The 25,068-nt window shown below is 38.9% G+C and overlaps 1 protein-coding gene across 2 annotated transcripts in view; it reads left to right on the forward strand.

Annotated features, from left to right (window-relative positions):
- Nucleotides 1–21,996, forward strand: part of hck (HCK proto-oncogene, Src family tyrosine kinase) — a 54,554-nt gene extending 32,558 nt beyond the window's left edge. For both annotated transcript variants that reach the window (XM_041799099.1, XM_041799100.1), the window contains exons 6-13: nucleotides 3,323–3,426; nucleotides 4,630–4,779; nucleotides 5,444–5,596; nucleotides 12,495–12,677; nucleotides 13,016–13,092; nucleotides 13,516–13,669; nucleotides 14,914–15,045; nucleotides 20,174–21,996. In XM_041799099.1, the coding sequence (XP_041655033.1) occupies nucleotides 3,323–3,426; nucleotides 4,630–4,779; nucleotides 5,444–5,596; nucleotides 12,495–12,677; nucleotides 13,016–13,092; nucleotides 13,516–13,669; nucleotides 14,914–15,045; nucleotides 20,174–20,376 (1,156 nt within the window). In that variant the 3' untranslated portion in view covers nucleotides 20,377–21,996. The remainder of the gene's footprint in view (nucleotides 1–3,322; nucleotides 3,427–4,629; nucleotides 4,780–5,443; nucleotides 5,597–12,494; nucleotides 12,678–13,015; nucleotides 13,093–13,515; nucleotides 13,670–14,913; nucleotides 15,046–20,173) is intronic.
- The last annotated feature ends 3,072 nt before the right edge of the window (nucleotides 21,997–25,068 follow it).

The raw sequence follows: 25,068 nt of genomic DNA on the forward strand, positions 1-25,068 counted from the left end.
GGCCCTCAGTGTTGGTTTTTAGGCCATCTTGGGGCCCTCAGTGTTGGTTTTTAGGCCATCTTGGGGCCCTCAGTGTTGGTTTTGAAGACATCTTGGGGCCCTCAGGGTTGGTTTTTAGGCCATCTTGGGGACCTCAGTGTTGGTTTTGAAGACATCTTGGGGCCCTCAGTGTTGGTTTTTAGGCCATCTTGGAGCCCTCAGTGTTGGTTTTGAAGACATCTTGGGGCCCTCAGTGTTAGTTCCAACCGTCTTGGGGCCCTCAGTGTTGGTTTTTAAGCCATCGTGGGGCCCTCAGTGTTGGTTTTGAAGCCATCTTGGGGCCCTCAGTGTTGGTTTTTAGGCCATCTTGGGGCCCTCAGTGTTGGTTTTGAAGACATCTTGGGGCCCTCAGTGTTGGTTTTTAGGCCATCTTGGGTCCCTCAGTGTTGGTTTTGAAGACATCTTGGGTCCCTCAGTGTTGGTTTTTAGGCCATCTTGGGTCCCTCAGTGTTGGTTTTGAAGACATCTTGGGTCCCTCAGTGTAAGTTTCAGCCATATTGGGGCCCTCAGTGTTGGTTTTTAAGCCATCTTGGGGCCCTCGGTGTTGGTTTTTAAAGCCATCTTGGGGCCCTCAGTGTTGGTTTCAGCCATCTTGGGGCCCTCAGTGTTGGTTTCAGCCATCTTGTGGCCCTCAGTGTTGGTTTCAGCCATCTTGGGGCCCTCAGTGTTGGTTTTTAAGCCATCTTGGGGCCCTCAGTGTTGGTTTCAGTCATCTTGGGGCCCTCAGTGTTGGTTTTTAAAGCCATCTTGGGGCCCTCAGTGTTGGTTTCAGCCATCTTGGGGCCCTCAGTGTTGGTTTCAGCCATCTTGGGGCCCTCAGTGTTGGTTCCAGCCATCTTGGGGCCCTCAGTGTTGGTTCCAGCCATCTTGGGGCCCTCAGTGTTGGTTTTTAAACCATCTTGGGGCCCTCAGTGTTGGTTTCAGCCATCTTGGAGCCCTCAGTGTTGGTTTTGAAGACATCTTGGGGCCCTCAGTGTTAGTTCCAACCGTCTTGGGGCCCTCAGTGTTGGTTTTTAAGCCATCTTGGGGCCCTCAGTGTTGGTTTTTAGGCCATCTTGGGGCCCTCAGTGTTGGTTTTGCAGCCATCTTGGGGCCCTCAGTGTTGGTTTTTAGGCCATCTTGGGGCCCTCAGTGTTGGTTTTGAAGACATCTTGGGGCCCTCAGGGTTGGTTTTTAGGCCATCTTGGGGACCTCAGTGTTGGTTTTGAAGACATCTTGGGGCCCTCAGTGTTGGTTTTTAGGCCATCTTGGAGCCCTCAGTGTTGGTTTTGAAGACATCTTGGGGCCCTCAGTGTTAGTTCCTACCGTCTTGGGGCCCTCAGTGTTGGTTTTTAAGCCATCGTGGGGCCCTCAGTGTTGGTTTTTAAGCCATCTTGGGGCCCTCAGTGTTGGTTTTTAGGCCATCTTGGGGCCCTCAGTGTTGGTTTTGCAGCCATCTTGGGGCCCTCAGTGTTGGTTTTTAGGCCATCTTGGGGCCCTCAGTGTTGGTTTTGAAGACATCTTGGGGCCCTCAGGGTTGGTTTTTAGGCCATCTTGGGGACCTCAGTGTTGGTTTTGAAGACATCTTGGCGCCCTCAGTGTTGGTTTGTAGGCCATCTTGGAGCCCTCAGTGTTGGTTTTGAAGACATCTTGGGGCCCTCAGTGTTAGTTCCAACCGTCTTGGGGCCCTCAGTGTTGGTTTTTAAGCCATCGTGGGGCCCTCAGTGTTGGTTTTGAAGCCATCTTGGGGCCCTCAGTGTTGGTTTTTAAGCCATCTTGGGGCCCTCAGTGTTGGTTTTTAGGCCATCTTGGGGCCCTCAGTGTTGGTTTTGAAGACATCTTGGGGCCCTCAGTGTTGGTTTTTAGGCCATCTTGGGTCCCTCAGTGTTGGTTTTGAAGACATCTTGGGTCCCTCAGTGTAAGTTTCAGCCATATTGGGGCCCTCAGTGTTGGTTTTTAAGCCATCTTGGGGCCCTCGGTGTTGGTTTTTAAAGCCATCTTGGGGCCCTCAGTGTTGGTTTCAGCCATCTTGGGGCCCTCAGTGTTGGTTTCAGCCATCTTGTGGCCCTCAGTGTTGGTTTCAGCCATCTTGGGGCCCTCAGTGTTGGTTTTTAAGCCATCTTGGGGCCCTCAGTGTTGGTTTCAGCCATCTTGGGGCCCTCAGTGTTGGTTTTTAAAGCCATCTTGGGGCCCTCAGTGTTGGTTTTGAAGACATCTTGGGGCCCTCAGTGTTAGTTCCTACCGTCTTGGGGCCCTCAGTGTTGGTTTTTAAGCCATCGTGGGGCCCTCAGTGTTGGTTTTTAGGCCATCTTGGGGCCCTCAGTGTTGGTTTTTAAGCCATCTTGGGGCCCTCAGTGTTGGTTTTTAGGCCATCTTGGGGCCCTCAGTGTTGGTTTTGCAGCCATCTTGGGGCCCTCAGTGTTGGTTTTTAGGCCATCTTGGGGCCCTCAGTGTTGGTTTTGAAGACATCTTGGGGCCCTCAGGGTTGGTTTTTAGGCCATCTTGGGGACCTCAGTGTTGGTTTTGAAGACATCTTGGGGCCCTCAGTGTTGGTTTTTAGGCCATCTTGGAGCCCTCAGTGTTGGTTTTGAAGACATCTTGGGGCCCTCAGTGTTAGTTCCAACCGTCTTGGGGCCCTCAGTGTTGGTTTTTAAGCCATCGTGGGGCCCTCAGTGTTGGTTTTTAGGCCATCTTGGGGCCCTCAGTGTTGGTTTTTAAGCCATCTTGGGGCCCTCAGTGTTGGTTTTTAGGCCATCTTGGGGCCCTCAGTGTTGGTTTTGAAGACATCTTGGGGCCCTCAGTGTTGGTTTTTAGGCCATCTTGGGTCCCTCAGTGTTGGTTTTGAAGACATCTTGGGTCCCTCAGTGTAAGTTTCAGCCATATTGGGGCCCTCAGTGTTGGTTTTTAAGCCATCTTGGGGCCCTCGGTGTTGGTTTTTAAAGCCATCTTGGGGCCCTCAGTGTTGGTTTCAGCCATCTTGGGGCCCTCAGTGTTGGTTTCAGCCATCTTGTGGCCCTCAGTGTTGGTTTCAGCCATCTTGGGGCCCTCAGTGTTGGTTTTTAAGCCATCTTGGGGCCCTCAGTGTTGGTTTCAGCCATCTTGGGGCCCTCAGTGTTGGTTTTTAAAGCCATCTTGGGGCCCTCAGTGTTGGTTTCAGCCATCTTGGGGCCCTCAGTGTTGGTTTCAGCCATCTTGGGGCCCTCAGTGTTGGTTTCAGCCATATTGGGGCCCTCAGTGTTAGTTGTTTTTCTTCTTCTAGCCCATTGGACGTCCGCTTTGATGGTTTTTGTACTTCCTGTTCCAGGTGGTTCTTTAAAGGCGTCAGCAGGAAGGATGCTGAGCGTCAGCTGCTGGCTCCTGGGAACAAGATGGGCTCTTTCATGATCCGGGACAGCGAGACCACCAAGGGTGAGTCTGTGATCCAGATCACCTCCTTAACTCAGAATCTGACTAGTATCATATCAGGTTTCTCTCCTCTCATGTTTAACCTTTGATTTTTTTCTCTAACAGGAAGTGACTCTCTCTTTTGTCTCCTCATATTTAACGAGCCTGTAAAGTAAAAATAAAACTGTATTTATGTTTGTCGTATGATAGGTCTCTGTGTTATGAACCCCCAGGTCAAATTTCAGTCACATAAAGCATCTCCACGTTTATAAAATTAAGCTTCAAATCGTGAAAAATGAGGCAGTGAAATCTGCTCCAGGATGGTGTGGGCGTGTCTGTTGAATGAGCTGAAGCCCCGCCCACTCAGGAGGAATATGATCCTCTCAGGTTTAAAAATGTTACAGTCTGAATGGAGGAAAGCTCTGATTCCATTAGCCTGTCTTTTGACCTTTTGTTGACTTTAGAAGAAGAGACAAAGTCTGTTCAAATCTCTGCTATGATGCTTTAAATGATCCATAGACCGCCGTGACAACAGACTGTACTGAGACGAACTGCTCTGTGATTTTAGATTGTGGCTAACTGTGATGAGGAGTGGCTCATAGATGAGTTGAGTGAGTTTAACAAACCCTCACACAGTAAGCATGAGCAGCTATCTTTAATTAGAACCACAGATAAAGACACAAACAGGCAGGGTCGTCTGCAGCATTAACCCCCTCACTCATGGTGTCATACTTGGAAAATACTTTCCCCTAAAAATATGAACCAATAAAACATGGATGACTATAACTCTGCAATGAAACGTGAACATTATAGAACGGTACTAGAGTGAATCCCTTTGCACAAAATATTCCCAGAAGTCCCTGCTCCAGGTGACTGCTTCCTTCCACAGTATTGTAGGGTTAGAGGGGCGGGGTCATTCCCTACTGTGGGCTCATGACGTCATGAGCCCACATATTGGCCCCGCCCACATGAAACCAAGCCAGGAAAGAGGTGAAATGAGAAATCCAGAATCCAGAATTCAGTCACATGTAGATCTCAGAGGTTTCACATGTTTACAGCAACCAGATTCACACATTTCAGGAGTGTTCAGACAAAAACTTTGGATTTGACTTTACAGGGTCTTTAACCTTTGATTTGTCATTTTATTTTGAAACAGGAAGTTACTCCCTGTCTGATCTAATAACCTCTCATAGTTAATCTCCACTTTGCTGTTTTATTTTGAAACAGGAAGTTACTCCCTGTCTGTGCGGGACAGTGACGGCCAGTCTGCAGACACGGTCAAACATTATAAGATCAGAACTCTGGATAATGGAGGATTCTACATTTCTCCTCGGATCACCTTCAGCACGCTGCAGGAGCTGGTCTGCCATTATAAGAGTGAGTCCACTAAACCAGACCGGGATGGGGTTAGACCCTAATACCCTCTCTTGATGGGACAGGTTTAGATAGGGAGATCTTTCTACCAGGTCTTCAGGATTTACCTTCAGCATGCTGCAGGAGCTGGTCTGCCACTATAAAGTGGGTCCACTAAACCAGAGGGTCAGCTGTTTTAGCCTCATCCACATGTCTAGAGCTTTCTGATCCTGTCCTCCTGTCTCTCCTGATCTCTGCTAATAATACTAATAATGCTAATACTACTCATATTAATAATAATAAGAAGAAGAAGAAGAAGAAGAAGAAGGAAATAATAATAAGAAGAATGATAATAATGTTCATTAACGAGGCAGGATTGATCCAGGATTGAATAGAATAGAAGATTCTGAGAATTCTTCACATGGAAAGGACATGGATCCTGTTCTGGTCTCTGGGACTCTGATGAACATGAGGATCTATAAACAGTTTGATAAACACCTCATCTTTCTTTGTTTCATTTTTATTTCCCTATTCGCTCTGTTATCGTTGTCCTCTCTGGGTATCAATAAAGTTTTATAGTTTTTATCAGATCAGACCTCTATATGGTTTATATAAATATCTCAGCAGAAAACATAGAAAAAACACCAAAAATCCAGATTCATGCTGATTGATCGTATCTATGTTCCAGAGCAGGGAGACGGTCTCTGTCAGACCCTGACCAGTCCCTGTCTGAGCCCCAAACCAGAGAAACCCTGGGAGAAGGACGCCTGGGAGATCCCAAGATCATCCCTGAAGCTGGACAAGAGGCTGGGAGCGGGACAGTTTGGAGAAGTCTGGATGGGTGAGATCAATACAGATGATTAGATATCAGTCATCTATCAGTCAGATCAATACAGATGATTAGATATCAGTCATCGATCAGTCAGATCAATACAGATGATTAGATATCAGTCATCGATCAGTCAGATCAATACAGATGATTAGATATCAGTCATCGATCAGTCAGATCAATACAGATGATTAGATATCAGTCATCTATCAATCAGATCAATACAGATGATTAGATATCAGTCATCTATCAGTCAAATCAATACAGATGATTAGATATCAGTCATCGATCAGTCAGATCAATACAGATGATTAGATATCAGTCATCGATCAGTCAGATCAATACAGATGATTAGATATCAGTCATCTATCAGTCAGATCAATACAGATGATTAGATATCAGTCATCTATCAGTCAAATCAATACAGATGATTAGATATCAGTCATCGATCAGTCAGATCAATACAGATGATTAGATATCAGTCATCTATCAGTCAGATCAATACAGATGATAAGATATCAGTCATCTATCAGTCAGATCAATACAGATGATTAGATATCAGTCATCGATCAGTCAGATCAATACAGATGATTAGATATCAGTCATCGATCAGTCAGATCAATACAGATGATTAGATATCAGTCATCGATCAGTCAGATCAATACAGATGATTAGATATCAGTCATCTATCAATCAGATCAATACAGATGATTAGATATCAGTCATCTATCAGTCAAATCAATACAGATGATTAGATATCAGTCATCGATCAGTCAGATCAATACAGATGATTAGATATCAGTCATCTATCAGTCAGATCAATACAGATGATTAGATATCAGTCATCTATCAGTCAGATCAATACAGATGATTAGATATCAGTCATCGATCAGTCAGATCAATACAGATGATTAGATATCAGTCATCTATCAATCAGATCAATACAGATGATTAGATATCAGTCATCTATCAGTCAAATCAATACAGATGATTAGATATCAGTCATCGATCAGTCAGATCAATACAGATGATTAGATATCAGTCATCTATCAGTCAGATCAATACAGATGATTAGATATCAGTCATCTATCAGTCAGATCAATACAGATGATTAGATATCAGTCATCTATCAGTCAAATCAATACAGATGATTAGATATCAGTCATCGATCAGTCAGATCAATACAGATGATTAGATATCAGTCATCGATCAGTCAGATCAATACAGATGATAAGATATCAGTCATCTATCAGTCAGATCAATACAGATGATTAGATATCAGTCATCGATCAGTCAGATCAATACAGATGATTAGATATCAGTCATCGATCAGTCAGATCAATACAGATGATTAGATATCAGTCATCTATCAGTCAGATCAATACAGATGATAAGATATCAGTCATCTATCAGTCAGATCAATACAGATGATTAGAGATATCAGTCATCTATCAGTCAGATCAATACAGATGATTAGATATCAGTCATCCATCAGTCAGATCAATACAGATGATTAGATATCAGTCATCTATCAGTCAGATCAATACAGATGATTAGATATCAGTCATCGATCAGTCAGATCAATACAGATGATTAGATATCAGTCATCGATCAGTCAGATCAATACAGATGATTAGAGATATCAGTCATCTATCAGTCAGATCAATACAGATGATTAGATATCAGTCATCTATCAGTCAGATCAATATGCACCTGATAGATAATACATTGATCATTCAGTAATTGATCACTGAGTTAATGATCAGTCAGTTATTGATCATTCAGTGATTGATCAGTCAGCGATTGATCACTGAGTTATTGATCAGTGAATTTTTGATCAGTCAGTGATTGATCAGTTAGTGATTGACCAGTGAGATATTGATCCGTTAGTTATTGATCAGTGAATTATTGATCTGTATGTTATTGATCAGTGAGTTATTGATCAGTTATTGATAAGTGAGTTATTGATCTGTTATTGATCAATAAGTTATTGATCTGAGTTATTGCTCATTGAGTTATTGATCTGTCAGTGATTGATCAGTCAGTGATTGATCAGTCAGTGACTGATCAGTGAGTTATTGATCAGTCAGTGATTGATTAGTCAGTGATTGATCAGTCAGTGATTGAGCAGTGAGGTATTTATCAGTCAGTTATTGATCAGTCAGTGACTGATCAGTGAGTTATTGATCAGTTAGTGATTGATTAGTCAGTTATTGATCACTCAGTGATTTATCAGTAAGTTATTGATCAGTCAGTCATTGATCAGTGAGTTATTTATCTGTCAGTTATTGATCAGTCAGTTATTGATTTGTCAGTGATTGATCAGTCGGTTTTTGATCTGTCAGTTATTGATCAGTGAGTTATTGATCAGTCAGTTATTGATCCATTTATTATTGATCAGTCTGTTATTGATCAGTGAGTTATTGATCAGTCAGTTATTGATCAGTCAGTGATTGATTTGTCAGTTATTGATCTGTCAGTTATTGATCATTGAGTTATTGATCAGTCAGTAATTGATCAGTCAGTTCTTGATTTGTCAGTAATTTATCAGTGAGTTATTGATCAGTCAGTTATTGATCTGTCAGTGATTGATCATTCGGTTTTTGATCTGTCAGTTATTGATCAGTCAGTCATTGATCAGTGAGTAATTGATCAGTCAGTTATTGATCAGTCAGTTATTGATTTGTCATTGATTGATCAGTCAGTTATTGATCAGTCAGTTATTGATCAGTCAGTTATTGATCAGTCAGTTATTGATTTGTCAGTGATTGATCAGTCAGTTATTGATTTGTCAGTGATTGATCAGTCAGTTATTGATCAGTCAGTTATTGATCAGTCAGTTATTGATCAGTCAGTGATTGATTTGTCAGTGATTGATCAGTCAGTTATTGATCAGTCAGTAATTGATCTGTCAGTTATTGATTTGTCAGTGATTAATCAGTCAGTTATTGATCAGTCAGTTATTGATCAGTCAGTTATTGATCAGTCAGTTATTGATTTGTCAGTTATTGATCTGTCAGTGATTGATCAGTCAGTTATTGATCAGTCAGTTATTGATCAGTCAGTTATTGATCAGTCAGTTATTGATCTGTCAGTGATTGATCAGTCAGTTATTGATCAGTCAGTTATTGATCAGTCATTTATTGATTTGTCAGTGATTGATCAGTTGGTTATTGATCAGTCAGTTATTGATCAGTCAGTTATTGATCTGTCAGTGATTGATTTGTCAGTTATTGATTTGTCAGTGATTGATCAGTCAGTTATTGATCAGTCAGTTATTGATCAGTCAGTTATTGATCTGTCAGTGATTGATCAGTCAGTTATTGATCAGTCAGTTATTGATCAGTCAGTTATTGATCTGTCAGTGATTGATCAGTCAGTTATTGATTAGTCAGTGATTGATCAGTCAGTTATTGATCAGTCAGTTATTGATCAGTCAGTAATTGATCAGTCAGTTATTGATTTTTCAGTGATTGATCAGCCGGTTATTAATCAGTCAGTTATTGATCTGTCAGTTATTGATCAGTCAGTTATTGGTCTGTCAGTAATTGATCAGTCAGTTATTGATCAGTCAGTTATTGATTTGTCAGTGATTGATCAGTCAGTTATTGATCAGTCAGTTATTGATCAGTCAGTTATTGATTTGTCAGTGATTGATCAGTCAGTTATTGATCAGTCAGTTATTGATCTGTCAGCTATTGATCAGTCAGTTATTGATTAGTCAGTAATTGATTTGTCAGTGATTGATTAGTCAGTTATTGATCTGTCAGTGATTGATTTGTCAGTGATTAATCAGTCAGTTATTGATCAGTCAGTAATTGATCAGTCAGTTATTGATTTGTCAGTGATTGATCAGTCAGTGATTTTTCAGTCGGTTTTTGATCTCAGTTATTGATCAGTGAGTTATTGATCAGTGAGTTATTGATCAATCAGTGATTAATCAGTCAGTTATTGATCTGTCTGTTATTGATCAGTCAGTTATTGATCTGTCAGTAATTGATCAGTCAGTTATTGATCAGTCAGTTATTGATTTGTCAGTGATTGATCAGTCAGTTATTGATCAGTCAGTTATTGATCAGTCAGTGATTGATTTGTCAGTGATTGATCAGTCAGTTATTGATCAGTCAGTTATTGATCAGTCAGTTATTGATTTGTCAGTGATTGATCAGTCAGTTATTGATCAGTCAGTTATTGATCAGTCAGTTATTGATCTGTCAGTGATTGATCAGTCAGTTATTGATCAGTCAGTTATTGATCAGTCAGTAATTGATCAGTCAGTTATTGATTTGTCAGTGATTGATCAGTCAGTGATTGATCAGTCGGTTTTTGATCTCAGTTATTGATCAGTGAGTTATTGATCAGTCAGTTATTGATCAATCAGTGATTAATCAGTCAGTAATTGATCTGTCTGTTATTGATCAGTCAGTTATTGATCTGTCAGTAATTGATCAGTCAGTTATTGATCAGTCAGTTATTGATTTGTCAGTGATTGATCAGTCAGTTATTGATCAGTCAGTTATTGATCAGTCAGTGATTGATTTGTCAGTGATTCATCAGTCAGTTATTGATCAGTCAGTTATTGATCAGTCAGTTATTGATTTGTCAGTGATTGATCAGTCAGTTATTGATCTGTCAGTTATTAATCAGTCAGTTATTGATTTGTCAGTGATTGATCAGTCAGTTATTGATCAGTCAGTTATTGATCAGTCAGTAATTGATCAGTCAGTTATTGATTTGTCAGTGATTGATCAGTCAGTTATTGATCTGTCAGTTATTAATCAGTCAGTTATTGATCAGTCATTTATTGATCAGTCAGTAATGGATTAGTCAGTTATTGATCAGTCAGTTATTGATCTGTCAGTTATTGATCAGTCAGTTATCGATTAGTCAGTGATTGATCTGTCAGTGAATGATCAGTCAGTTATTGATTTGTCAGTGATTGATCAGTCAGTGATTGATCTTTCAGTGATTAATTAGTCAGTTATTGATCAGTCAGTTATTGATCTGTCAGTTATTGATTTGTCAGTTATTGATTAGTCAGTGATTGATCTTTCAGTGATTGATCAGTCAGTTATTGATCAGTCAGTTATTGATTTGTCAGTGATTGATCAGTCAGTTATTGATCTGTCAGTTATTAATCAGTCAGTTATTGATCAGTCAGTTATTGATCAGTCAGGAATGGATTAGTCAGTTATTGATCAGTCAGTTATTGATCTGTCAGTTATTGATCAGTCAGTTATTGATTAGTCAGTGATTGATCTTTCAGTGATTGATCAGTCAGTTATTGATCAGTCAGTTATTGATCAGTCAGTTATTGATTTGTCAGTGATTGATCAGTTGGTTATTGATCAGTCAGTTATTGATTAGTCAGTGATTGATCTGTCAGTGATTGATCAGTCAGTTATTGATCAGTCAGTTATTGATTTGTCAGTGATTGATCAGTCAGTTATTGATCAGTCAGTTATTAATCAGTCAGTTATTGATCAGTCAGTTATTGATCAGTCAGTAATGGATTAGTCAGTTATTGATCAGTCAGTTATTGATCATTCAGTGATTGATCAGTCAGTTATTGATTAGTCAGTGATTGATCAGTCAGTTATGGATCAGTCAGTTATTGATTTGTCAGTTATTGATTTGTCAGTGATTGATCAGTTGGTTATTGATCAGTCAGTTATTGATCAGTCAGTTATTGATCTGTCAGTGATTGATCAGTCAGTTATTGTTTAGTCAGTGATTGATCAGTCAGTTATTGATCAGTCAGTAATTGATCAGTCAGTTATTGATTTGTCAGTGATTGATCAGTCGGTTTTTGATCTGTCAGTGATTGATCAGTCAGTTATTGATTAGTCAGTGATTGATCAGTCAGTTATTGATCAGTCAGTTATTGATCAGTCAGTTATTGATCAGTCAGTTATTGATTTGTCAGTGATTGATCAGTCAGTTATTGATCAGTCAGTTATTGATCAGTCAGTTATTGATTTGTCAGTGATTGATCAGTCGGTTTTTGACCTGTCAGTGATTGATCAGTCAGTTATTGATTAGTCAGTGATTGATCAGTCAGTTATTGATCAGTCAGTTATTGATCAGTCAGTTATTGATCAGTCAGTTTTTGATCTGTCAGTGATTGATCAGTGAGTTATTGATCAGTCAGTTATTGATCAGTCAGTGATTAATCAGTCAGTTATTGATCAGTCAGTTATTGATCAGTCAGTAATTGATCAGTCAGTGATTGATCAGTCAGTTATTGATCAGTGAGTTATTGATCAGTCAGTTATTGATCAGTCGGTTTTTGATCTGTCAGTGATTGATCAGTGAGTTATTGATCAGTCAGTTATTGATCAGTCAGTGATTAATCAGTCAGTTATTGATCAGTCAGTTATTGATCAGTCAGTTATGGATCTGTCATTAATTGATCAGTCAGTGATTGATCAGTCAGTTATTGATTTGTCAGTGATTGATCAGTCAGTTATTGATCAGTAAGTTATTGATCAGTCAGTTATTGATTTGTCAGTTATTGATCAGTCAGTTATTTATTAGTCAGTAATTGATCAGTCAGTTATTGATCAGTCAGTTATTGATCAGTCAGTGATTGATTTGTCAGTGATTGATCAGTCAATTATTGATCAGTCAGTAATTGATCAGTCAGTTATTGATTTGTCAGTGATTGATCAGTCAGTTATTGATCAGTCAGTTATTGATCAGTCAGTTATTGATCAGTCAGTTAATGATCAGTCAGTAATGGATCTGTCAGTTATTGATCAGTCAGTTATTGATCAGTCAGTTATTGATCAGTCAGTTATTGATCAGTCAGTAATTGTTCAGTCAGTTATTGATCAGTCAGTAATTGATCAGTCAGTTCTTGATTTGTCGGTGATTGATCAGTCAGTCTAACTTCCTGTTTCCTGTGAAGCCACCTATAACAAACACACCAAGGTGGCGGTTAAGACCATGAAGCCGGGCAGCATGTCGGTAGAGGCATTCATGGCTGAGGCTAACCTGATGAAGACTTTGCAGCACGATAAGCTGGTCCGTTTGAACGCCGTGGTCACCAAGGAGGAGCCCATCTATATCATCACGGAGTTCATGGAGAAAGGTCAGGGGGCAGGGCCATCGATGCCATAACGTTAACTGGATTTTTGTTAGATCTAAGAGGAACAGCTGTATGTTCAGGATCAGAATGTTCTCTGACACACAGCCACCAGTTCCAAAAAAGTCGGGTCGCTGTTTGGAATGTAAATAAAAACAGAAGTCAGTGATTTCTGAATCTCATAAACCCATATTTGATTCACAATAGAACACAAACAACATATCAGATGTTGACACTAAGACATTTGACCATTTCATGAAAAATATGAGCTGATTTAGATTTTTGGAACTGTGGTTGTAGCTGTAGTAGAACTAAGTGTTCCTTCTTCCTGTTTCATCAATCAGGTAGCTTATTGGACTTCTTAAAGAGTGATGAAGGAAACAAAGTCCAGCTGCCAAAGCTCATCGATTTCTCTGCACAGGTGAGACCCATTCAGCCACCTTTACCTAACGTTTGGGATTCAGCAGCAGAGCTTGCCCACACCTCAATGATCACTGTGATCAGCTATGAAGACTAGTAGATCAGGTCTAACCTGCACAGTAACAGCCTTCTATCAACAATCAGCATAGATGTAGACAGTGATAATTCAGTTCCTCCGTTCTCACAGTCCTGTTCCTTAGCTTGCTGTTTATGCCGACCAGCTGCATGAGTCCGAACATGACCCAGAGATGGGTAGTAGAGTACAAAAACTTGAAGTGGGCATTCCTCCATGTCACTCCATTTTGTTAAAGATCTTCAGAAAACAACCAGATGTTGACTGATTGATGGAGCTAGGTTCAGACAGTAAATACATTTAAATATGTTTTTGCACGGTAACCTCAGCATTGACTCTCTCTGTGGTCAGATTGCTGAGGGGATGGCGTACATCGAGCAGAGAAACTACATCCACAGAGACCTGAGAGCTGCAAACATCCTGGTCAACAAGGCTCTGGTCTGTAAGATCGCAGACTTCGGACTGGCAAGGATCATCGAGGACAACGAGTACACGGCCAGAGAAGGTAAGACCAGGTACACTGACAGGGAATGCTATAACGATGTTAAAGTATGACATCATCACAGGTGGAGGATGGAATGTTTTATAAATATTAAAGTATGACATCATCACAGGTGGAGGATGGAATGTTTTATAAATATTAAAGTATGACATCATCATCATCACAGGTGGAGGATGGAATGTTTTATAAATATTAAAGTATGACATCATCACAGGTGGAGGATGGAATGTTTTATAAATATTAAAGTATGACATCATCATCATCACAGGTGGAGGATGGAATGTTTTATAAATATTAAAGTATGACATCATCATAGGTGGAGGATGGAATGTTTTCTAAATATTAAAGTATGACATCATCAGAGGTAGAGGATGGAATGAGTTATAAATATTAAAGTATGACATCATCAGAGGTAGAGGATGGAATGTTTTATAAATATTAAAGTATGACATCTTCATCAGAGGTGGAGGATGGAATGTTTTCTAAATATTAAAGTATGACATCATCATCAGAGGTAGAGGATGGAATGATTTATAAATATTAAAGTATGACATCATAATCATCAGAGGTAGAGGATGGAATGTTTTATAAATATTAAAGTATGACATCATCAGAGGTAGAGGATGGAATGTTTTATAAATATTAAAGTATGACATCATCAGAGGTAGAGGATGGAATGAGTTATAAATATTAAAGTATGACATCATCACAGGTGGAGGATGGAATGTTTTATAAATATTAAAGTATGACATCATCACAGGTGGAGGATGGAATGTTTTATAAATATTAAAGTATGACATGATCATCAGAGGTAGAGGATGGAATGTTTTAAAAAATATTAAAGTATGACATCTTCATCAGAGGTAGAGGATGGAATGAGTTATAAATATTAAAGTATGACATCATCACAGGTGGAGGATGGAATGTTTTATAAATATTAAAGTATGACATCATCATCAGAGGTAGAGGATGGAATGATTTATAAATATTAAAGTATGACATGATCATCCGAGGTAGAGGATGGAATGTTTTATAAATATTAAAGTATGACATCATCAGAGGTAGAGGATGGAATGAGTTATAAATATTAAAGTATGACATCATCAGAGGTAGAGGATGGAATGTTTTATAAATATTAAAGTATGACATCATCAGAGGTAGAGGATGGACTCCATATCTTGTCTGTTGTTAACAACCCTGTCCTCACTGCTCCACATTCTGACAAGTCCTTATTCTCATTTAACCAGGAGCCAAGTTTCCCATCAAATGGACGGCTCCAGAAGCCATAAACTACGGCTCCTTCACCATCAAATCTGACGTCTGGTCTTTTGGTATCCTGCTAACTGAAATCATCAGCTATGGACGCACACCGTACCCGGGTAAAGACATATGAAAATCAATGACTGTTTAATGACCAACCACTGATCAATAAGCCAGAACTGATCAATTACCCAGAACTGATCAATAACCCATCACTGATCAATAACCCATGACTGATCAATAACCCATCACTGATCAATAACCCATCACTGACCAATAACCCACCACTGATCAATAACCCATCACTGATCAATAACCCATCACTGATCAATAACCCATGACTGATCAATAACCCATCACTGACCAATAACCCACCACTGATCAATAACCCATCACTGACCAATAACCCACCACTGATCAATAACCCATCACTGATCAATAACCCATCACTGACCAATAACCCAGAACTGATCAATAACCCATCACTGATCAATAACCCAGAACTGATCAATAACCCACCACTGATCAAAAACCCAGAACTGATCAATAACCCATCACTGATCAATAACCCATGACTGATCAATAACCCATCACTGATCAATAACCCATGACTGATCAATAACCCATCACTGACCAACAACCCACCACTGATCAATAACCCATCACTGATCAATAACCCAGAACTGATCAATAACCCAGAACTGATCAATAACTCATGACTGATCAATAACCCATGACTGATCAATAACCCATCACTGACCCATAACCCAGCACTTATCAATAACCCATCACTGACCAATAACCCATGACTGATCAATAACCCATCACTGACCAACAACCCACCACTGATCAATAACCCATCACTGATCAATAACCCATGACTGATCAATAACCCATCACTGACCAAAAACCCACCACTGATCAATAACCCATCACTGATCAATAACCCATCACTGATCAATAACCCATGACTGATCAATAACCCATGACTGATCAATAACCCATCACTGATCAATAACCCAGAACTGATCAGTAACCCATGACTGATCAATAACCCATCACTGACCAAAAACCCACCACTGATCAATAACCCATCACTGATCAATAACCCATGACTGATCAATAACCCATCACTGATCAATAACCCAGAACTGATCAGTAATAAACCAAATAGTGATGGGTTATCTTTGGTTATCTAACCAGGTTATCTTTGGTTATCTCACCAGGTTATCTTTGGTTATCTAACCAGGTTATCTTTGGCTATCTATCCTGGTTATCTTTGGTTATCTAACCAGGTTATCTTTGGTTATCTTACCAGGTTATCTTTGGTTATCTTACCAGGTTATCTTTGGTTATCTTACCAGGTTATCTTTGGTTATCTAACCAGGTTATCTTTGGTTATCTAACCAGGTTATCTTTGGTTATCTAACCAGGTTATCTTTGGTTATCTAACCAGGTTATCTTTGGTTATCTTACCAGGTTATCTTTGGTTATCTTACCAGGTTATCTTTGGTTATCTAACCAGGTTATCTTTGGTTATCTTACCAGGTTATCTTTGGTTATCTTACCAGGTTATCTTTGGTTATCTAACCAGGTTATCTTTGGTTATCTTACCAGGTTATCTTTGGTTATCTAACCAGGTTATCTTTGGTTATCTCACCAGGTTATCTCTGGTTATCTTACCAGGTTATCTTTGGTTATCTTACCAGGTTATCTTTGGTTATCTTACCAGGTTATCTTTGGTTATCTTACCAGGTTATCTTTGGTTATCTCACCAGGTTATCTTTGGTTATCTCACCAGGTTATCTTTGGTTATCTTACCAGGTTATCTTTGGTTATCTTACCAGGTTATCTTTGGTTATCTCACCAGGTTATCTTTGGTTATCTTACCAGGTTATCTTTGGTTATCTAACCAGGTTATCTTTGGTTATCTTACCAGGTTATCTTTGGTTATCTTACCAGGTTATCTTTGGTTATCTTACCAGGTTATCTTTGGTTATCTCACCAGGTTATCTGTGGTTATCTTACCAGGTTATCTTTGGTTATCTAACCAGGTTATCTTTGTCTATCTAACCAGGTTATCTTTGGTTATCTTACCAGGTTATCTTTGGTTATCTTACCAGGTTATCTTTCGTTATCTAACCAGGTTATCTTTGTCTATCTAACCAGGTTATCTTTGGTTATCTAACCAGGTTATCTTTGGTTATCTAACCAGGTTATCTTTGGTTATCTTACCAGGTTATCTTTGGTTATCTAACCAGGTTATCTTTGGTTATCTAACCAGGTTATCTTTGTCTATCTAACCAGGTTATCTTTGTCTATCTAACCAGGTTATCTTTGTCTATCTAACCAGGTTATCTTTGGTTATCTAACCAGGTTATCTTTGTCTATCTATCCTGGTTATCTTTGGTTATCTAACCAGGTTATCTTTGGTTATCTCACCAGGTTATCTTTGGTTATCTAATTAGGTTATCTTTGGTTATCTAACCAGGTTATCTTTGGTTATCTAACCAGGTTATCTTTGGTTATCTAACCAGGTTATCTTTGGTTATCTTACCAGGTTATCTTTGGTTATCTTACCAGGTTATCTTTGGTTATCTAACCAGGTTATCTTTGGTTATCTTAACAGGTTATCTTTGGTTATCTAACCAGGTTATCTTTGGTTATCTAACCAGGTTATCTTTGGTTATCTTACCAGGTTATCTTTCGTTATCTAACCAGGTTATCTTTGGTTATCTCACCAGGTTATCTGTGGTTATCTTACCAGGTTATCTTTGGTTATCTTACCAGGTTATCTTTGGTTATCTTACCAGGTTATCTTTGGTTATCTAACCAGGTTATCTTTGTCTATCTAACCAGGTTATCTTTGGTTATCTTACCAGGTTATCTTTGGTTATCTTACCAGGTTATCTTTCGTTATCTAACCAGGTTATCTTTGTCTATCTAACCAGGTTATCTTTGGTTATCTTACCAGGTTATCTTTGGTTATCTTACCAGGTTATCTTTCGTTATCTAACCAGGTTATCTTTGTCTATCTAACCAGGTTATCTTTGTCTATCTAACCAGGTTATCTTTGGTTATCTCACCAGGCTATCTTTGGTTTCTTAACCAGGCTATCTTTGGTTTCTTAACCAGGCTATCTTTGGTTTCTTAACCAGGCTATCTTTGGTTTCTTAACCAGGTTATCTTTGGTTATCTTACCAGGTTATCTTTGGTTATCTAACCAGGTTATCTTTGGTTATCTAACCAGGTTATCTTTGGTTATCTAACCAGGTTATCTTTGGTTATCTAACCAGGTTATCTTTGGTTATCTAACCAGGTTATCTTTGGCTATCTATCCTGGTTATCTTTGGTTATCTAACCAGGTTATCTTTGGTTATCTTACCAGGTTATCTTTGGTTATCTCACCAGGTTATCTTTGGTTATCTAACCAGGTTATCTTTGGTTATCTTACCAGGTTATCTTTGGTTATCTAACCAGGCTATCTTTGGTTATCTAACCAGGTTATCTTTGGTTATCTTACCAGGTTATCTTTGGTTATCTAACCAGGTTATCTTTGGTTATCTTACCAGGTTATCTTTGGTTATCTTACCAGGTTATCTTTGGTTATCTAACCAGGTTATCTTTGGTTATCTTACCAGGTTATCTTTGGTTATCTTACCAGGTTATCTTTGGTTATCTCACCAGGTTATCTTTGGTTATCTTACCAGGTTATCTTTGGTTATCTAACCAGGTTATCTTTGGTTATCTCACCAGGTTATCTCTGGTTATCTTACCAGGTTATCTTTGGTTATCTTACCAGGTTATCTTTGGTTATCTTACCAGGTTATCTTTGGTTATCTTACCAGGTTATCTTTGGTTATCTCACCAGGTTATCTTTGGTTATCTTACCAGGTTATCTTTGGTTATCTTACCAGGTTATCTTTGGTTATCTTACCAGGTTATCTTTGGTTATCTCACCAGGTTATCTTTGGTTATCTTACCAGGTTATCTTTGGTTATCTAACCAGGTTATCTTTGGTTATCTTACCAGGTTATCTTTGGTTATCTTACCAGGTTATCTTTGGTTATCTCACCAGGTTATCTTTGGTTATCTTACCAGGTTATCTTTGGTTATCTAACCAGGTTATCTTTGTCTATCTAACCAGGTTATCTTTGGTTATCTTACCAGGTTATCTTTGGTTATCTTACCAGGTTATCTTTCGTTATCTAACCAGGTTATCTTTGTCTATCTAACCAGGTTATCTTTGTCTATCTTACCAGGTTATCTTTGGTTATCTAACCAGGTTATCTTTGGTTATCTAACCAGGTTATCTTTGGTTATCTTACCAGGTTATCTTTGGTTATCTAACCAGGTTATCTTTGGTTATCTAACCAGGTTATCTTTGTCTATCTAACCAGGTTATCTTTGTCTATCTAACCAGGTTATCTTTGTCTATCTAACCAGGTTATCTTTGGTTATCTAACCAGGTTATCTTTGTCTATCTAACCAGGTTATCTTTGGTTATCTAACCAGGTTATCTTTGGTTATCTCACCAGGTTATCTTTGGTTATCTAACCAGGTTATCTTTGGTTATCTAACCAGGTTATCTTTGGTTATCTAACCAGGTTATCTTTGGTTATCTAACCAGGTTATCTTTGGTTATCTTACCAGGTTATCTTTGGTTATCTTACCAGGTTATCTTTGGTTATCTAACCAGGTTATCTTTGGTTATCTTAACAGGTTATCTTTGGTTATCTTACCAGGTTATCTTTGGTTATCTAACCAGGTTATCTTTGGTTATCTTACCAGGTTATCTTTCGTTATCTAACCAGGTTATCTTTGGTTATCTCACCAGGTTATCTGTGGTTATCTTACCAGGTTATCTTTGGTTATCTTACCAGGTTATCTTTGGTTATCTAACCAGGTTATCTTTGTCTGTCTAACCAGGTTATCTTTGGTTATCTTACCAGGTTATCTTTGGTTATCTTACCAGGTTATCTTTCGTTATCTAACCAGGTTATCTTTGTCTATCTAACCAGGTTATCTTTGGTTATCTTACCAGGTTATCTTTGGTTATCTTACCAGGTTATCTTTGGTTATCTAACCAGGTTATCTTTGTCTATCTAACCAGGTTGTCTTTGTCTATCTAACCAGGTTATCTTTGGTTATCTCACCAGGCTATCTTTGGTTTCTTAACCAGGCTATCTTTGGTTTCTTAACCAGGCTATCTTTGGTTTCTTAACCAGGCTATCTTTGGTTTTTCAGGGATGACGAACCCTGAAGTGATCCGTTCCCTGGAGAAAGGTTACAGGATGCAGCGTCTGGACAGCTGTCCCACTGAACTCTATGAAATCATGCTGGAGTGCTGGAAGAACAAACCGGAGGACCGACCCACCTTTGACTACCTGCAGAGTGTGCTGGAGGATTTCTACACAGCCACAGAGAGCCAGTACCAGCAGCAACCATGAGAACCAGTAAAAGCAACCAGGGGAACCATTACCAGCAACCAGGGGAACCAGTACCAGCAACTCGCAGAACCAGTGACAGCAACCATGAGAACCAGTGTCAGTAAACAGGGGAATCAGTTCCAGGGGAACCATTACCAGCAACCACCAGAACCAGTACCAGCAACCATCAAAACCAGTACCAGTAACCAGGGGAATGAGTACCAGCAACCATCAGAACCAGTACCAGTAACCAGGGGAACCATTACCAGCAACCATCAGAACCAGTACCTGCAACCATCAAAACCAGTACCAGTAACCAGGGGAATGAGTACTAGCAACCATCAGAACCAGTACCAACAACCATCAAAACCAGTACCAGCAACCATCAGAACCAGTACCAGCAACCATCAGAACCAGTACCAGTAAAGAGGGGAATCAGTTCCAGCAACCATCAGAACCAGTACCAGCAACCATCAAAACCAGTACCAGCAACCATCAGAACCAGTACCAGCAACCATCAGAACCAGTACCAGCTGCAACCATGTTCACCTTAACTCACCAGCAGTTTGATCGAGATCCCTCCAGCTCAGACTGGTTCTCAGAGCTGTACTGGTGAGAATAGAACCGTACCATCAGAGACTGGTTTCAGCAGCAGCAGTAAGAGTAGATCCAGGGTTCAGGTTTTTCTGCGTGTGTGAGACCACTGAAGCAGAGAAACCAGGGTCTGGACCAGTGGAGGGAGCTGAGGAGGAGAGAAGAACGTTCTGGTTCCTCACTGTCTGAGGAGAAACCTCACTTCATTTCCTGTTTTTCGTCTGATGCTGGTCAGTGTGGGGTTTTTCCTCAGACACTGAAAAGTAAAGGTTGAACAATTCTCAGAAACACATCAGTGGACTACAACAGTTCAGACTTTCAGCATCAGTTCTAACTTTAACCCTTTCATTCCCAGTGAAACAGAGTTACAGGTGTAGTGGTGAAATCTGCTCCTGTGTAATGTGGTGACCCCTCTAGTTGGAGAAGACGATATGGGACAGAGATTTAAAATGTTAAAATAAATAAAATAAAGGACCGTGATGACACAGCCACACAGAGCTGCTGCTAACTCTGTAAACCCCCACAAACGTTTGTTTTCAGCAGAAATGTCCCAAAGATTTCAGAATCCATGGAGATCAGGCAACCAAGTATCATCAGAGAAAAGTCATTTAGATTTAAGACTAAGATTAATTCAATAAGAAAGGGCAGTTTATTCAAAGAAGTAAATCTTTCATTCATTTTGGATTTTTTGTTTGTTCGTTTTTGGTCGTTTCAGTGACTAAAAGCTCTAAAAAGAGACCAAATCCATAAATCTGTACGCCATTAGTTATATGGTGGGCTTGTTTCTGCTGTTTTTCATGTGAAATGTAAAATCCAAAGGTAAACTCCTGCACATGGCTGGTCCTGGTTTTCTCTGTATGTATGACTCTGTGCCTTCTGCTCTCTTACCTTCATGCCTGCTGTAGCTGCACAGCCATTATTACAGCCGTTAATGTGAATCTAGCTTCCTTCAGGTGTCTGTGTGGAAATAAATAATTTATTATGAGATCATTCTGTCAGGGTTCATGTATGCCAGACTCTTTCTAGTAAAAATCACTTCTTATTTCAGGCTGTCGGCTCCTCATTGACTTCATCTGTCTGTTTTATTAAATACATGTTCTAAAACCAGAATCCTGTCGTTTTACAGGACCAGAAGAATCAGGGCTAGGCCGTCCTCTGAGCTCTGCTGCAGGAAAGTTGGGGGGGTTAAGGGGGGTCAGCTAGACTGGGGCCCATGGTGGTCAGTAAAAGCCTGCTCCATTCTAAGGCTAGGCTGTGTAATTATAGTTATTATAAAACATGAATTGTATTTTTATGCTGTAGAACTGGAGCCTTTCTTAGAATGTAGTTAAAACAAAACCATCAATACTCATTTTATTATTATTATTAACTATGAGGAAGGAACAGTGAAGACGTCCGTCTGTTCAGAACACAAAATAAAGTCAAACTGGGACAGCTGTCTCAGACAAACTGGGAACAACTGAACAATAAAGGGTTAAACAGACAAAAACTAGCGAAAGGACTCGGTTAATAAAGGGTTAATGAAGGGTTAATGAAGGGTTAATAAAGGGTTAATGAAGGGTTAATGAAGGGTTAATGAAGGGTTAATAAAGGGTTAATGAAGGGTTAATGAAGGGTTAATGAAGGGTTAATGAAGGGTTAATAAAGGGTTAATGAAGGGTTAATAAAGGGTTAATAAAGGGTTAATGAAGGGTTAATAAAGGGTTAATGAAGGGTTAATGAAGGGTTAATGAAGGGTTAATGAAGGGTTAATAAAGGGTTAATAAAGGGTTAATGAAGGGTTAATAAAGGGTTAATGAAGGGTTAATGAAGGGTTAATGAAGGGTTAATAAAGGGTTAATAAAGGGTTAATGAAGGGTTAATAAAGGGTTAATGAAGGGTTAATGAAGGGTTAATAAAGGGTTAATGAAGGGTTAATAAAGGGTTAATGAAGGGTTAATGAAGGGTTAATGAAGGGTTAATGAAGGGTTAATAAAGGGTTAATGAAGGGTTAATGAAGGGTTAATGAAGGGTTAATGAAGGGTTAATAAAGGGTTAATAAAGGGTTAATGAAGGGTTAATAAAGGGTTAATGAAGGGTTAATAAAGGGTTAATAAAGGGTTAATGAAGGGTTAATAAAGGGTTAATGACAGGTTAATGAAGGGTTAATAAAGGGTTAATAAAGGGTTAATGAAGGGTTAATAAAGGGTTAATAAAGGGTTAATGAAGGGTTAATAAAGGGTTGATAAAGGGTTAATGAAGGGTTGATAAAGGGTTAATAAAGGGTTAATGAAGGGTTAATAAAGGGTTAATGAAGGGTTGATAAAGGGTTAATGAAGGGTTAATGAAGGGTTAATAAAGGGTTAATAAAGGGTTGATAAAGGGTTAATGAAGGGTTAATGAAGGGTTAATGAAGGGTTAATAAAGGGTTGATAAAGGGTTAATGAAGGGTTGATAAAGGGTTAATGAAGGGTTAATGAAGGGTTAATAAAGGGTTGATAAAGGGTTAATGAAGGGTTGATAAAGGGTTAATGAAGGGTTAATGAAGGGTTAATAAAGGGTTGATAAAGGGTTAATGAAGGGTTAATAAAGGGTTAATAAAGGGTTAATGAAGGGTTGATAAAGGGTTAATGAAGGGTTAATGAAGGGTTGATAAAGGGTTAATGAAGGGTTAATAAAGGGTTAATGAAGGGTTAATAAAGGGTTGATAAAGGGTTGATAAAGGGTTAATAAAGGGTTGATAAAGGGTTAATGAAGGGTTAATAAAGGGTTGATAAAGGGTTAATGAAGGGTTGATAAAGGGTTAATGAAGGGTTAATGAAGGGTTAATAAAGGGTTGATAAAGGGTTAATGAAGGGTTGATAAAGGGTTGATAAAGGGTTAATGAAGGGTTGATAAAGGGTTAATGAAGGGTTAATGAAGGGTTAATAAAGGGTTGATAAAGGGTTAATGAAGGGTTGATAAAGGGTTAATAAAGGGTTAATGAAGGGTTAATGAAGGGTTGATAAAGGGTTAATGAAGGGTTGATAAAGGGTTAATGAAGGGTTAATAAAGGGTTGATAAAGGGTTAATGAAGGGTTGATAAAGGGTTAATAAAGGGTTAATGAAGGGTTAATAAAGGGTTAATGAAGGGTTAATAAAGGGTTAATGAAGGGTTAATAAAGGGTTAATGAAGGGTTAATAGAGGGTTAATAAAGGGTTAATAAAGGGTCAATGAAGGGTTGATAAAGGGTTAATGAAGGGTTCATGAAGGGTTAATAAAGGGTTAATAAAGGGTTAATGAAGGGTTGATAAAGGGTTAATGAAGGGTTAATAAAGGGTTAATAAAGGGTTAATGAAGGGTTAATGAAGGGTTAATAAAGGGTTAATGAAGGGTTAATGAAGGGTTAATAAAGGGTTAATGAAGGGTTATTAAAGGGTTAATAAAGGGTTAATGAAGGGTTAATGAAGGGTTAATAAAGGGTTAATGAAGGGTTATTAAAGGGTTAATAAAGGGTTAATGAAGGGTTATTAAAGGGTTAATGAAGGGTTAATAAAGGGTTAATGAAGGGTTAATAAAGGGTTAATGAAGGGTTAATGAAGGGTTAATAGAGGGTTAATAAAGGGTTAATGAAGGGTTAATAAAGGGTCAATGAAGGGTTGATAAAGGGTTAATGAAGGGTTCATGAAGGGTTAATAAAGGGTTAATAAAGGGTTAATGAAGGGTTGATAAAGGGTTAATGAAGGGTTAATAAAGGGTTAATAAAGGGTTAATAAAGGGTTAATGAAGGGTTAATGAAGGGTTAATAAAGGGTTAATGAAGGGTTGATAAAGGGTTAATAAAGGGTTAATGAAGGGTTAATGAAGGGTTAATAAAGGGTTAATGAAGGGTTATTAAAGGGTTAATAAAGGGTTAATGAAGGGTTATTAAAGGGTTAATAAAGGGTTAATGAAGGGTTATTAAAGGGTTAATAAAGGGTTAATGAAGGGTTATTAAAGGGTTAATAAAGGGTTATTAAAGGGTTAATAAAGGGTTAATAAAGGGTTAATGAAGGGTTGATAAAGGGTTAATAAAGGGTTAATGAAGGGTTAATGAAGGGTTAATAAAGGGTTAATGAAGGGTTAATAAAGGGTTAATGAAGGGTTATTAAAGGGTTAATA

This window comes from Cheilinus undulatus, linkage group 11 (genome assembly GCF_018320785.1).
Source record: "Cheilinus undulatus linkage group 11, ASM1832078v1, whole genome shotgun sequence".
Taxonomy (NCBI): domain Eukaryota; kingdom Metazoa; phylum Chordata; class Actinopteri; order Labriformes; family Labridae; genus Cheilinus; species Cheilinus undulatus.